General features: G+C 46.6%; 1 protein-coding gene across 1 annotated transcript; it reads right to left on the bottom strand.

The window, feature by feature from the left end:
• Positions 1-36: 36 nt before the first annotated feature.
• LOC113008470 (uncharacterized) lies at positions 37-8,987 on the bottom strand. The gene is made up of 5 exons (XM_026145904.1): positions 8,319-8,987; positions 1,358-1,542; positions 1,082-1,230; positions 320-461; positions 37-176 (listed from the first exon to the last, which is right to left on the bottom strand). Exons 1-5 carry the CDS (start codon positions 8,462-8,464, stop codon positions 55-57), a joined length of 744 nt encoding a protein of 247 aa, XP_026001689.1. The 5' UTR covers positions 8,465-8,987; the 3' UTR covers positions 37-54.
• Between the last annotated feature and the right edge of the window lie 6,351 nt (positions 8,988-15,338).

Genomic DNA, 15,338 nt, shown 5'->3' with positions numbered 1-15,338 from the left:
TGTGTGGTGAGTGTGTGCAGCAGTGTTGCTTCTTACCGGTGAGGCATACCATGGTTAGTGTAGGCAGCGTTTGATTTTCTCAGTTTGGAAAAACCCGAGGTATCCCAATGCAAGAATGGCGAGGACCACGATGCCGACGAGCAGCCCCACGATCATCGGCGTCCTGTTCACGTGTTCTGAGAAAAACAGACGCAGTGAGTTTACTGCTGCAGCTTTAAAACCTTCAGCTGATTCAAAAGCAGCGGAGTCGTTTACATCTGTGTCTCTGGTTGGAGTCGGAGCGCGTTAAAGGAACGTTACACCAAGAAGAGCAGCTTACCTGATGCAGGGATGACCTCACACTGGATGCAGCTGCGTGGTTCCACGAGGTCCCCGTGGACCGTATAGGCCACCTGAACACAGTACCGCTGCCCCTCCTCCAGGTCTTCAATGGTCATGGAGGCTATGGTGTCTTCATACTCCTGACAATATGAAATTAGAAGATATTTACTTGATATTTACTTTGCTTGGGCTCCTGTTGTAATTTTAAAATGTTGACTCTCTGAGCGATTCCAGTTGTTAAACATGCAGGTTTAGTTTTTGCTGCTGATGTCTGAAATAATAATTTAACCAAAACAATTAAAAGTAAGTGGACAAACTAACTGAATTTTATATATATATATATATATATATATATATATATATATATATATATATATATAGTTTTTAATGTGGCTGAAAATCTCTTGCAGTCAGTAACAGCCTGAAGTGGCGGGCACATGACTCTCTGGCTTCAGTTTAGTTCTAAAAATGAAGGCGCAGGATTCATCTGGACACGAAACTGCTTCTCAGTCACTTTGAGTCTCTGAAAATGGGAACTGTGTAAAAATAGCTGTAATTCTGAAACAGTTTGTGCAGACTGTCTGTTGGTGCAGAGGCAAACTGTCCAAATATGCTTGGACCTGCCTGCACACACTGACAGACACATGTGCACATCTTTCTTTAAAAAAATAATAAAAATATCAGATATATTCTGAGCAGTGACACGTGCTGTAACATCAGGTGAGCATAAACACCTGGAGGAATCACTCCGTGTTCTCACCTGCAGAGGACTCTCTCCCTCTCTGCCAAAGTAAATCATGTGCTTGGCATTGCTGTCGTGTTCCTTCGCCAGCTCGTGGTCATCGTTAAGGAATACGGTGAGTGATCCAGGCCGGGTCAAAATGCTTAACGGAGGCGTGCAGACGTCACCTGGAAGAGCAGAGCGAGCGTCAGCACAGCAGCAGCTCGTGGTTCACACTGTGGTCAGGATGGTTAACACCTCGAGTCTCACAGCTTCACCCACAGACAGCGCTGACACATATCTGAGGGTTCTCACCGTATCTGCTGCAGGCGTTAACACCCTCAGATCTCAGCCCCCGTCTCTCGGCCCGCACACGCAGCGTCACGCAGCTGTTCTCGGGCGAGTCGTTAGTGTCGCGCGGCCCAACCGCTGATATGTTGCAGGAATGGAAAGGCGTCTGGATGCAGGCTGGAAGAGCTTCCCATTTATCAGAGTTAAATCTGAGGATGAGGAACAGAAACGAGTCAGAGAAAACTTCTGCTCAGCGTTCTCTCCATGAAATCCCTGCAGCGGGTGGAGAACTGCAGCACAGCAGACAACTGTCCATCAGCAACATATTTAATAATAAGAACAGTGCAGTAAAGTTGCTGCTGGTACATGTGCTAGTAATTTATCAATATATTAATTTGCTCTGTGTTACAGAAACATGGTTACAGCGGGATGAACACAATGCACCTCAAAGGTCTTGACAACACTTCACTTGTTCTACAATTTTTCATGTTACAGCTTTATTCCAAAATTCATTTTTCATCCTTGCGACAGGAATGACAGATCACATAGTTCGCTCACTCGGTCGCAGCTTTCCAGCTGCAGCCCCACACACAACCACAACCTCAGGTGCCGGCACGCTCTTATTCATGGGAGGCGTTATGAGCTAATGGAGGTCCGGTGTGTCTCAGCCTCCCCTGCAGCCGTGCCCAGGCCACACCCAACCTAGGTCGGGCAGCCATCCAGCCTAGCCCAATCGGCCATGGCCATGTGCATCCGTGGCCCATGGACTAGCGGCAGGGATGAGTTGTGTCCGGGGCCGACCGAGTGTGTCCAGCGACGGCGCAGCAGTCGAGGAGGTAAGCCGCGTCTCACATGCAGCTTGGCAGGCCGCCGGCAGGCTAGACCACAAACGCTGACCTCTGGTGTAAACAATCCAGGTTCAGACGGTGCTGGCCTCTGCCGAGGACGCCGCTTGGACCAGACAGCACGGTGACCTCTGACATGAATGTGGCAGGTTCAGATGGCGCGCAGACCTCCAACTCAGCCTGGGCAGGTCCCTGTTCTGGGCGACCTCTGGCTCGGCATGAGCTGGTCCAGATAGCACGCAGACCGCTGGCTTGCAAAACAGGTCCCTCTCGTGCATGGACATCTGCAACACCATGGGGGTCGTCTCCCTCCCCAATGCGGTCTAGGAACGCCGGTCAGGCTGGCGGCGGTGTCCGTCAGGAACCAACCAAGCTTCCAGACTCAATATCAGTTGCATCTGGAGCTCGGAACGGTCCTGCAGCCGTTCCAACTGGCGGCGAGACACCACCACCTGCTCCCTTCACGTAGCTGCAAGCTCAACCACCATTCGGGCCAGCGTGTCCATTGGCTGGCCCGGTCGAGGTTCCGCCATGCCACCTCCCGGGTTTCAGCACCACTGTGACGGACCCGACCATGTAGTTCGCTCTTTACACACTTTTCTTTATTCAGGTGCTCCTTCTTACACACAACCACAACCTCAGGTCCCAGCACACTCTTTTACTCACGGGAGGCGTGACGAGCTAATGGAGTTCCGGTGTGTCTTAGCCTCCCCTGCAGCCGCGCCCAAGCCACACCCCTCCACAATCCTACGACAACTTTGGATCTTTTACGGAAGAGTGACTTCTGTCTGATCACTCCACCATGCAGATCTGATTGGTGGGATGCTGCACAAATTGTAGTCCTTTCTCCACAAAGCAACACTGGAGCGATATCAGAGTGACCAACATTCTTGGTCATCTACCTAAATAAGGCTCTTCTACCCCAATTGCTCAGATTGACTGGGGACAGACCTACATGGAACTCCAGTCACCCCAGTGTGTGAAGAGGATTCTCCATTAACATGAACGAATCGATTCAACTCAATTCAATTTTGTTTATATAGCAACAAATGACAACAACATTTGCCTCAAGATGCTTTATATTGTAAAGTAAAGACCCTACAATAATACCCTGCGCTTTGGCATCAGTGGGAAGGAAAAACTCCCCTTTAACAGGAAGAAACCTCCAGCAGAGCCAGGGTCATTGTCAGGACTTCCTGATAATAATGACTTACAGTCGTCCAGCCTGGAAGTAATAAATGCATGAACTAGTTTTTCAGCGTCACTCTGAGACAGGATATTTCTAATTTTAGAGATCGTGAATGACCACGGCAGACCCGGTGACATTAACATGCTTTGCAGCATGCTTTATTAGCACACACACGATGCCGTTCACAATACACACAGAGATGCAGCTCTCCCGCTGCCAGCCCAACAACAACCCACCACAGGACCCAGTACAATATTTAAGTCAGCAGGGCGTGAAGTGCTTCGAGAAACTGGTCCGACATCACATCATGTCCTGCATGCCACCCACACTCAACCTGCTCCAGTTTGCACACAGAGCTAACAGATCTACTGAAGATGCCATTGTTACAACGCTCCACACCACCATCTCTCACCTGGAACAACAGCGATGTGACACCAGGCTGCTCTTTGTTGACTTTGGCTCTGGTTTTAATACCATACTCCCGGTGAGACTAACAGTAAAACTGCTGGATATCGGACTTCCTTCTACCACCTCCTGCTAGATCAGAGACTTCCTGTCAGACCGTGTACAGAGTTAGAGTGGGGCCTCATCTTCCCTCAGCCCTCAGCCTTAACATCGGCTCTCCACAAGACTGTGTACTGAGCCCCCTACTGTAAACTCTGTACACACATGACTGTGTTAGTTCCCACCCAGACAACGCAGTCATCAAGTTTGCAGATGATACCACCGTGGTGGGGCTCATCTCTGGGGAGACGGCGTACAGAGCTGAGGTTCAGAGGCTGTCAGATTGGTGTGCCGACAACAACCTGGACCTCAAAACCACCAAGACAACAGAGCTGGTAGTCGACTTCAGAAGGAGGAAGTCTGAGCTGCAGCCTGTCAGCATCAATGGGGAGTGCGTGGAAAGGGTGTCCAGTTTCAAGTTCCTGGGTGTGCACATAGACACAGACCTCCAATGGTGCTCAAACACCTCGGCTGTTGTAAAGAAGACCCAACAGTGTCTCCACTTTCTGACAATCCTCAGAAAAATGGACCTGAAGAAGGAGCTTCTACTGCTGCTCCATTGAAAGTGTGCTGACATCCTGCATCTGTACAGTAGTGACACCTGAGAATGCTGTTTGTTTCAGCTCCGCCTTCAATACAGTCCAACCCCACAAACTGGTTAATAAACTAAGCAACTTAGGACTCAGCAGCTCACTGTGCAGCTGGATATTGGACTTCCTGAGCGTTAGACCCCATAACGTCAGGATGGGAGAGCACACCTCCTCCACCCTCATTCTGAACGTAGGCGTCCCACAGGGGTGTGTCCTCAGCCCCCTCTTATACACACTTTTCTATCTGTGTGTGGTTCTCCAGCTGCACCATAGCACACAGAAAGACAAAAAAAAATCACTGGACTTCCTCCCTGACCTGTACAGCACTCGCTGTCTCAAGAGGGCATGCAGCATCCTACGGGACTGCACACACCCAGGACACCGGGCGTTCAAGCTGCTGCCATCTGGCAGGAGAGTCAGGCTGCTGAGGGTCCAGACAAACTGACTCAAGGACAGCTTTTACAACAGGGCACCAGCTTTTTCGTCATCATCAGGTGACGTCTTCAGTCTCAGCTGACTGCAGGTTTCAATCTTATAAACAGGACATTTGCATAATGACTGAAACCAGCCCACTGAAGGAACAATGGGCTGGGAGGTCAGTTCCTTAATCTTAATTATGCAAATTCTCAAGATTATTGATCAACAAACACTGATCAATGGCCATGAGTCCCATTCACAGAGAGTTGGGGAATGGCTGCAATCACAGCATTGTAAGATGGTGACAGATGTACCCTTGTCCCCTTTTCGAGGTTGTGCTCAGCCGGGCCCCATGGACTAAGGTTCGGTCACCAGATGCTTGCCCTCGGGCACCCTCCCCTGGCCTGGCTCCAGGGCGGGGCCCCGGTAACCCTATCCTGGGCAGGGTAAACTGTTCCCTTGGTGATATTCTCATACGGGTCTTCTGAATCGCTCTTTGGCCCTTTCTCAACTCTCAAGTAAGCAAGTCCACGCTCCCGTGCGTTCCCGGCGAGTCTGGACTTGTCGAGAACGCACTGGAGAATGGACTCACGATTTGTACAATTGTACAATTTATTTTTTGAAGATGCAACACTCAGGAACAAATAAAACACTGAAATAAACCAAACATTAACATTTCGAAGTGATCTAAGTGACTTATATATCATGTTTAACCTCAATAGCGAAATCTCTATTTATAAAAATAAGGTACATGTATGCCTTAATAAAAACAAACAGGTGAGATTTTAGAACGCGTTTATTTTTGTTTTTGTTTTAGTGGACACTCAAAAGTTGCAATAGACAGCTGCTGGGGTTTGAAAGAGAACTGAACAAATATTTCTGGAGCTTCATCAGGTGATGGCCTCCAGCTCGCACTGCAACAGTTTGCAGCAGAGTGCGAAACGCTGGGAATGAGAATCAGCACCTTTAAATCTGAGGCCATGGTTCTCAGCCGGAAAAGGGTGGAGTGCTCACTCCGGGTCAGGGATAAGTTCCTGCCCCAAGCGGAGGAGTTTAAGTATCTCGGGGTCTTGTTCACGAGTGATGGGAGAAGGGAGCGGGAGATCGACAGACGGATTGGTGCTGTGGGAGAGCTGAGTGTAAAAGCGAAGTTCTCAATTTACCAGTCGATCTAGGCCCCTGCCCTTGCCTACGGCCACGAGCTGTGGGTAGTGACTGAAAGAACAAGATCGCTGATACAAGCGGCGGAAATGAGCTTCCTCCGAAGGGTGGCTGGCCTCTCCCTTAGAGATAGGGTGAGGAGTTCGGCCATTCGGGAGGGGCTCAGAGTAGAGCCGCTGCTGCTCCACATCGAAAGGAGCCAGTTGAGGTGGTTCGGGCAGCTGACAAGGATGCCCCCTGGGCGCCTCCTGGGTGAAGTGTTCTGGGCATGTCCCACCGGAGGAGGCCCCGGAGCAGACCCAGGACACGCTGGAGAGATTATATCTCTCGGCTGGACAGCATTGAATTCATACAGTAAACGTGCTTCCTGTAGGCCGGGGATTTCCAACTCAGTTTACACTTCGATCCTTGCAGGCCTGACAAGTGAAACAACCCTTTCAGTCAGTGTGAAGTGCAGTTTCAAAGTACATCTCAATTGTTCCACATGATAAAGAATTGCTGCTGTATCTAATGAAAGAAATCTATCAGCACGACTACACAGTGGAACCCCGAGTTACGAATACCCCGTTTCACGAAAAATTTAAGTTACGAAGGCACTGAACGGCAATATTTCTGCCCGTGTTACGGCAAAATGCCCAAGTAACAAAATGCCATCCGAATCATGTGACAACCCCTTGGCTTCCGTACTTGCGCTTCGCTCGTTCCACTTGAATGACGTATTGTTGTTCTAGTTAGCAATTAGCCTGTAGCCTATATCGTTCAGCATCGCCTCACTCAAAACGCGCAATGGGTGCTTTGACTTACGAAAGCTTTCGACTTACGAAAGACCCTCGGGAACGGATTAATTTCCTAAGTCGGGGTTCCACTGTATTGGTTTAAATAGTAAGAAAGAAATGTGTCAGGCTAAAGTACAAGTTGTGGTAGCTGGTCTGCTAGATTAGATTAGATTAGATAGAACTTTATTAATCCCTCGGGTGGGTTCCTCTGGGAAATTCGATTTCCAAAAAAGCACAGCACCGACAGAAGTTACAGAGTTACAGAATATTATATATATATACACACACACACACACACACATATATATAAATACAGAGACAATATAAATCAGAATCAGAATCAGAAAGGGTTTTATTGCCAAATGTTGAGCAGGTTTACAACATTAGGAAATTGCTGTGGTGCTTCAGTGCAAACATACTGTCATAAAAATATAAAAATAAGAATAAGAATTAAAAGTGCTAAGTGGATAGATAAATAAAATATACGAAGGGGATAAATAGAATAAATAGGAATAAAAAATAAAAATACAAGTGAATTGCACATTTCAAGTATTGAGTCTATTGCTAGTAATCAGACCTGGTTACTGGCCTTGTTTGAACCTGAATCTGACTGAGATGCTGTGGCATCAAAGAGGCAGTTCATTCTCGAAAACCCTCGAATGTGGCTGAATGACATCAACTGTCCAAAGATGAGTGGGTCAGCGCTGCTTGATTGCAGCAGTTGCTGCAAAGGGTGGCCCAACCAGTTACTAGGTTTTAGCAACAATCCCTTTTTCACACAGGGCCATGTAGGGTTGGAGTTTTTCCCTTAATAATAAACACCTTCATTTAGAAACTGCATTTTGTCTTATCTTTGCCTGATATTTAAATTTGTTTAATGATCTGAAAAACACAGCTGTATGCCCTCCTTCACATTTCCAAAGCTGCCTGCTGGGCAGGATCGTACTTTTTCTGTTCTAATTTGAAGCTATATAAATAAAACCGGATTGAATAACAGCTGCAGACTCATTCTCAGTCAATGATCTGATTTATCGATAAACCGACGAACCTCTGAAACTGTTCAAAAACAGAAGTGGTTATGTGGCACAGTCGGCCTTCCGCTTTCTGTTTGAATGGATTTTATTCTCAGTTTTACTTTTATTTCTTGTTATTAGCTTTCTTTTTCTTTTTCTTTTTCTAACCTATGTTTATCTTTACTGTAGTTTATTTAATTCAAATTATTATTCAAATGGTACGTTCTGGGCTCCTTTTATTTTAAAAATATTTCTATTTAATTTCTTTCTGTAGTTTTTAGCTTATTAAAATGTTTTATTTAACCCATCCAGTTTGTTTGTTTGTTTGTTGTTTTGTCTTCTGTAAAAGTGATGACCTAAATCCAGAAAATGATATCTTCAGTATAGTTTGCAGCATGAGATGAAATTCTTTCGTTCATTTTAATTATCACTAAAGGAAAAGGAAGCTCCACCTTAAAACAGAGCACCTTCCCTGGCTGTGAGGTCTCACCTGCGGTAATTCACAGTGTAGGTAACGTCCGGCTCCCCTGGAGTCCACGTCAGCTGACCCTTCTCCACCTGGACGTTCTGTGGAGGCGGCGGCGCCTGAGACGCGACTGCAAAGGTGAAGAAAGCAAACCAGAGAAATCCCTGCATAATCCAGATTATTGTTATTCATGTGATCACGGCCTCAGATGATTTATTAAAGAGACAGCAGGAACCATCGACGCCACGACGCCTGAGCTCAGAGGGACAAAGATTCAAAAACGAGGAATAACATCTGTCTGCTGCACACGGCACGTTTTTAAAAACTGAACAGATGTGAACCTGATGTTTGTGGTGACGTCATTTATTCACTTTCATGTCTGTTTTCTGATTGGACAGATCAGTTATTTATGGCCTGAGAGTGTCAGAGTCAAAAGTGTTTACAGTGAACAGATGAATGAACATTTATTGCATCAGTAATAATGAAGGTTAAACATGTTTACAGGCTGATTTAAACAAACACAGAAGTGATGATTATAACCTGAAATAAACTCTTTGAAAGCCTCACAGATCCTTTCCTGTCATGTCAGGAGCTTTGGACATTTATAGCCCACTTCCATGTTTCACAGGAACCTTTAACCCTCCAGCAGCTGCGACTGTTTCACCTTTTTAACCTGAAACAGTCGCAGCAAACAGAAAAAGGACATTTTCTCATGTTAGACGCGCTGAACTGACCTATCAGGAATAACCTACTGCTGACTCTGTTATACCATTAAATGAGTCACCGTCAGCTGAAGAAATGAAAGTAAGCTTTAAAGTGTGACTCAGGAGCAAAAATAATCGATTTACATAATTAAAGGACAAAATCACACACAGGATGTTGCTTCATCTGTGGTTAGTGTGCCGTTGGCGGCGGCTCCTTACCCCAGGTGAAGGTGTGGAAGCAGAGCAGGATCAGCAGCATGGTGACGGCGAGAATGAGAAGCTGAGCACTGTTTCAGCTGTGTGTGTGTGTGTGTGTGTGTGTGTGTGTGTGCGCGCTCAGGAAGCACAGACAGCTCAGATGTCATGTGACCCGACTGAGGTTTTGGGATGTTTGACCACAGTTTCCACAGGAGGTGGAGCTTGCTAAGCTAGAAATTACAAAAAGAAAGAACTTAAATTAAAAATTTTAAAATATTAAATGACAGAGCTTAAAAAGTACAGATCTAAGTTAAATAAAATAATTAGTTAAAGCATTTAAATAAACATTCCTAAGCATTCACAGACATTACTGCAGTTTAACTAATTAGTGTTTGTTATGAGGCTTCAGGGATCGAAAGACTGCATCTGCATGGCAATGAATATATCTAAGCTGCCTTCTGAACAGTCTCACAGATGTAATATTATCTACAGCTACTCTTAGTACCATTGATGTTAAGTTAGACTCTTTTTCTCCAATTGATCTTTCTGAGTTAACTTCAATAATTACTTTCTCCAAACCATCAACCTGTCTTTTAGACCCCATTCCTACAAAACTGCTCAAAGAAGTCCTGCCATTAATTAATGCTTCGATCTTAAATATGATCAACCTATCTCTAATGATCGGCTATGTACCACAGGCCTTCAAGCTGGCTGTAGTTAAACCTTTACTCAAAAAGCATCTCTAGACCCAGCAGTCTTAGCTAATTATAGGCCAATCTCCAACCTTCCTTTCATATCAAACATCCTTGAAAGAGTAGTTGTCAAACAGCTAACAGATCATCTGCAGAGGTTTATTTGAAGAGTTTCAGTCAGGTTTCAGAGCTCATCACAGCACAGAAACAGCTTTAGTGAAGGTTACAAATGATCTTCTTATGGCCTCTGACAGTGGACTCATCTCTGTGCTTGTCCTGCTAGACCTCAGTGCAGCGTTCGATACTGTCGACTATAATATCCTATTAGAGCGATTAGAACATGCTGTAGGTATTACAGGTACTGCACTGCAGTGGTTTGTATCATATCTATCTAATAGACTCCAGTTTGTGCATGTAAATGGAGAGTCCTCTTCACACACTGAGGTTAATTATGGAGTTCCACAGGGTGAACATGATTTATTGATGTACAGAGTCATGTTTGACCCCCTGGAGTCTAGACTCTGCTGGTGGAGATAGAGACGGAGGCTTGAATGGAGCCTGAGTGAGCAGGGAGAGGCCATGATGGGAGGAGGTGGGTTGCACAAAGGAGTCTGTGAGACAGAGTGAACGTTGACTGGCCTGAATAAGGCCGGCAGATAATTGGACTAAAAAAAAAAAAGCGCAAAGGCCACGAGATGAAGGATGTATTTGGTCATACATGATGAGCACAGCAGGAGACGGAGCTTTCTGGAGCATTTTGATAACAGAGCCGATCCATATCCCAGATCCAGAAGGCTGGGAATGAATCCTGGGAAAGCTCACTAACATTTGTGCTTCCTTCATCGTTGTGATCGCCTCACTCTTCCCAGGGTTAACCCAGGGCATTTGTGCTGTGTGCATCTATTTGAGCAGTGTATGGATCAGCATGTTACAGACCCCAGAGAGAAGCCTCCTTTACCATCAGCACCTTAAATGTTGACGGGACCTTAATTCCCACAGGAGCATCAGGACAATCACACTTAATCTGAGGCATCCCAGCACATCTGAGGGCCTTTTTGCATTTGCTTCTTTCACTGAGCAGCTCATCATATAAAGCTCCATAACTGCGGTACCATTAGCTGGACAGGGAGGATCACGAAAGACATAAAGAAGAACCAATAATCAAACTGGAACAAGGCGGTGGATCCCGCTGACGTGATGGAAACCTTCTTCCTTGAGTTAAAGTCAGGATTCTCAGTGCCATGACTCATATTTCATCAAATCTCTGCTTAAAGTTTAACTCTGATACAGACTTTATAAATCAGGTTATTTTTTGCATCAATAAATCATTGGGCTGAAACATTTTCACTGCAAGATGGCACTAAGAGACAAACAGTCTGCCCAGCTCCCTCCATCAGAGGGCGCCATTGATCTGTACACTTCCCTCCGACTGGTAGTTGTTACATGCGCTGTGTTCAGAGCCATGGTGGCTTAAGTATTCTTCATAACAGCACCGAGCAGTTACACATCAATCAATCAATCAACTAATCAAAGCTTTATTTGTCACAAGCAGGTTGCCCTGCCGTGAAATGGGACCACCCCCGACCTTACACACATAACACAGACATCACATGGGGTTACAAGTCGGAGATCGGTAGCGTTGCACTGAAAACACTGAAATGTACATAACAACGGGAAGGTACAAGAGGAAAAAAAGAGACCTCCACTCATGCTGTGCTTCCATGGTAGGACAGCACGAGAGCAGGAAACAAAAAAAGTCCTCTGCACAAAAAAGCACATGAATGTCCACAGCACAACATCGTGAAGACATGACAAGCCACAGGGTTGGGTAGGGGATGAGGAGTAATCCCAGGCAACACAGCAGCCATCCTGCAACGGCGCCGTCTCTAGCGCGGGCCCAGACCCGCCTCGTGTTCCCAGGAGGCAACAAGCATCGAAGGCGTTGGAAAGGGAGGGGGGATGAGTGAGTGCTTATCAGTGTAAGTGTGTGTGTGTGCGTGTCCATAGTTCAGCTGAGACAGTGTCCTTCACCCTATCAGGCTAAGTAAACAGTCCTCCAGCCAACCCAGGTGGCCTTGCATGGGATGGGAAGAATAGTCATCACACAGTCGTTATCAGCGAGTGATTGTTCGGCTGGCGCCGTGGTGGTGTCTGCATTACGATGTTGATTTTGTTGATTTTTCATGCGAGCAGCCCAGGAGAACGTCAAGCTGCTCTTTAACACTCTGATGCTGGCCTCTCCCCATGATGGTATCAAACTTCTGTTCCATGGTGTTGTCATTCTTTTGATTCTGAGACCTCACAACTGCAGTGATCCGTTCCGTGATGTTTTCCAACTGTCGCTCAAGGGTCTCATTCTGAGCAGGCCTCTCTCTGATGTATCCCCCCATACGCTCAATGTTGTTGTTTTGAGTCTTCACGGCAGCTGTAAGCATCTCCAAGGTGTTACCCATGCTGCGTTCGTTGTGAGAGCCAGGGCCAAGCCAGCTCCAATCAGCAAGAACCCTGTTATCATGGTTCCAAATAGGTAGATATCTTCAGCGTCCTCGATCGACAGTCCCGCCAGGCACACAACCCTCCATTCCTGCCACCCGTCCATCGTGTATCTGGCAGGGAAAGTCCCTCCAGGGCACTCAGGCTCTCCCAAGCCCAGACTTCTCATTGAGAAAAGGGTGTCAATAACATTCAGAGACCAGTTGATCAAATCCATAATTCTCTTTTAGGTTTTAGAGAACGACAGTGAGAGACTGTTCGAGGGAAAGTAACACACACAAGACAAGACAAGGACACAAGAGGCTAAGCAGGGAAGATAAGGGTGAGGAGGAGAGGAGAAAAAGTGCGACCGCCTTTGCTGAGAGCCAAAACGAGATGTCCAACATGACCAACGACCTGTGTGAACCTCTGAGCTGCTCACTCTGAAAGACCAGAGGAAGCTTAGACGTTCTGCTTCACAAACTCAAGGCTGAGAGAGAAGCTACCTCAACAAGACCCAACAAAGAGATGCATGAATCCCTGTAATAATTCACAGTCACATCCCTTAAACCACATGAGTCATACGCTAGAAACAAAATGGTATTCTAAGGTCTAAGACTTTCCAAAAAAGAAGCAAAGTTAGGACAACTTACTGTCCTCTGAGGAAAACAGGAACAAACCCAGGTTTCCTTTCAGCTCTGAAGCCAGACAGGCAAGCAGAGTCCTTACCACTGTCCTCCCAACCTGTCCATGAATAACAGTTTTCCACAATAACTGGGCATTGTGATGTGATCGTACAGTCACACATTCAGGTGGCTTAAACACATGGAGAGGAGATTCAAAAATCCCTCCTTCAGTCATATCTGAGTTTTTACTTCTATGTTCTAAAACCGTGCCAGCCTGTGCAGAAAGTATAATCCACAATGTAGATGCTTCCCTTTGGTACTATTACTAGAAAACCTGATACTGATTGCTACGCAGAGGATACTCAATTACAGTTATGTGTGAAATCACATGACACATAGATGGCTACCCCTCCCTGAGCAGGACAGAGTTTTCTTGTTGGAGGTCAGGTTTAGGGTTCCTGCCAATTATGTACCTGGTATTTAAGAAGCAAACTCAGTCTGATGGAGAAGTCTGGGTTCAATAGTCAACAGTACTTGTCTGACCGCACTGTGCCATGGTGTGGGGGTGTTTTGCAGTAGCTGGGCTCAGCCTCTCAGATCCAGTGAAAGGAACTCTCAATGCTTCAGCATAAGAAGACTTTATGGACAATTTCATGCTCCCAAATTTGTGGGAACAGTTTGGGGATGTCCTCTTCCTGTTCCAACATGACTGCACACCAGCACAGAGTCCTGACAGAACGGATGGATGGATGATGGGTATATGGGATGATGAATGGATGGATGGATGCCTAGGTTGATGGATGGACCTTTGGAATGAATTAGCCAGGTCTTCTCGTCCAACATCAGGGTGACCAATCCTGTACCTGTGGAAAGACTTCCTAGAAGATTTGCAGCTGTTATCGCTGCAAGAGGGGGGCTGACATCATATTAAACCTATGGATGGATTAAGAATGGGAATGCCACTCAAGCTGATATCCGTGTGAAGCCAGCTGAGCCAATCCTTTTGTCAATATACTGAACAAAAGCACAGAAGCTAAACTAGTGATATCAGGTAATGTTGCTAAGCAGGAGAGGACGGCAAAACAAACAGAGGCGTTGACTGACTCAAGCCCAGAAGCCCTAAACAAACACCAAAAGCATCAAAGCCTGAGACCATAAGCACGCAAACAAAGGAGCTAAATCCATACTTCAAAGAATGACCGGAGAACTACAGGCACAGGTTCATAATCAGAAAGACTGGAGGTGACAGCAAGGCACACAGGAAAACCAGAAAATGAAGAAAAACAGGATAAAACTACAAAAATCTGACAAAAAGTCAAAAACATCAAAGACAATTAAAACCTGAACCACATTTAAATCTGGTTCTTTCAATGACTACCGCCCAGTAGCACTCACCCCCATCATCACTAAGTGCTTAGAGCGACTGGTCCTAGCACACTTCAAATCCTGTCTCCCCCCCACCCTGGACCCCCACCAATTCGCATACCGCCAGAACAGGAGCACAGAGGATGCAGTCTCCATCGCACTGCACTCTGTCCTCTCACACCTGGACAACAACAACACCTACGCCAGAATGCTGTTTATAGACTTCAGTTCAGCATTCAACACAATCCACCCCTCACAACTCATCAGGAAACTGACAGACCTGGGTATCAGTTCCCTCATCTGCAAATGGTTACTGGACTTCCTGACCAACCGCCCCCAACATGTCCGGCTGGATAACCGCTGCTCATCTACAATCACAATGAACACCGGTGTACCACAAGGCTGTGTGATGAGCCCTTTCCTCTACTCCCTCTTCACCCACGACTGCAGACCTGCTGATGGTTCCAACACCATCATTAAGTTTGCAGATGACACCACGGTGATTGGCCTCATCAGTGACAACGATGAGGCCGCCTACAGGGAGGAAGTGGATCGTCTGGCTGAGTGGTGCGACAGAAACAACCTGCTGCTTAACACCGAGAAGACCAAGGAGCTCATCGTGGACTACAGGAGGAATGCTGACCCACATCCACCCATCCACATTAAGGGGACGGCTGTGGAGCGTGTGAGCAGCTTCAAGTTCCTGGGAGTCCACATCTCCGAGGATCTCACCTGGACGACCAACTGCTCCAAGCTGGTCAAGAAGGCTCACCAGCGCCTCTTCTTCTTGAGGACTCTGAGGAAGAACCACCTGTCCTCAGACATCCTAGTGAACTTCTATCGCTGCACCATCGAGAGCATCCTGACCAACTGTATAACAGTCTGGTACGGGAACTGCTCTGCCTCGGACCGGAAGGCGTTGCAGAGGGTCGTGAAAACTGCCCAGCGCATCGCCGGAGCACCACTTCCTGCCATAAAAGACATCTA

This window comes from Astatotilapia calliptera, chromosome 16 (genome assembly GCF_900246225.1).
Source record: "Astatotilapia calliptera chromosome 16, fAstCal1.2, whole genome shotgun sequence".
Classification (NCBI taxonomy): domain Eukaryota; kingdom Metazoa; phylum Chordata; class Actinopteri; order Cichliformes; family Cichlidae; genus Astatotilapia; species Astatotilapia calliptera.
Note: the sequence above shows the minus strand (reverse complement) of the source record. Positions and strands in the feature narration are given on the sequence as shown.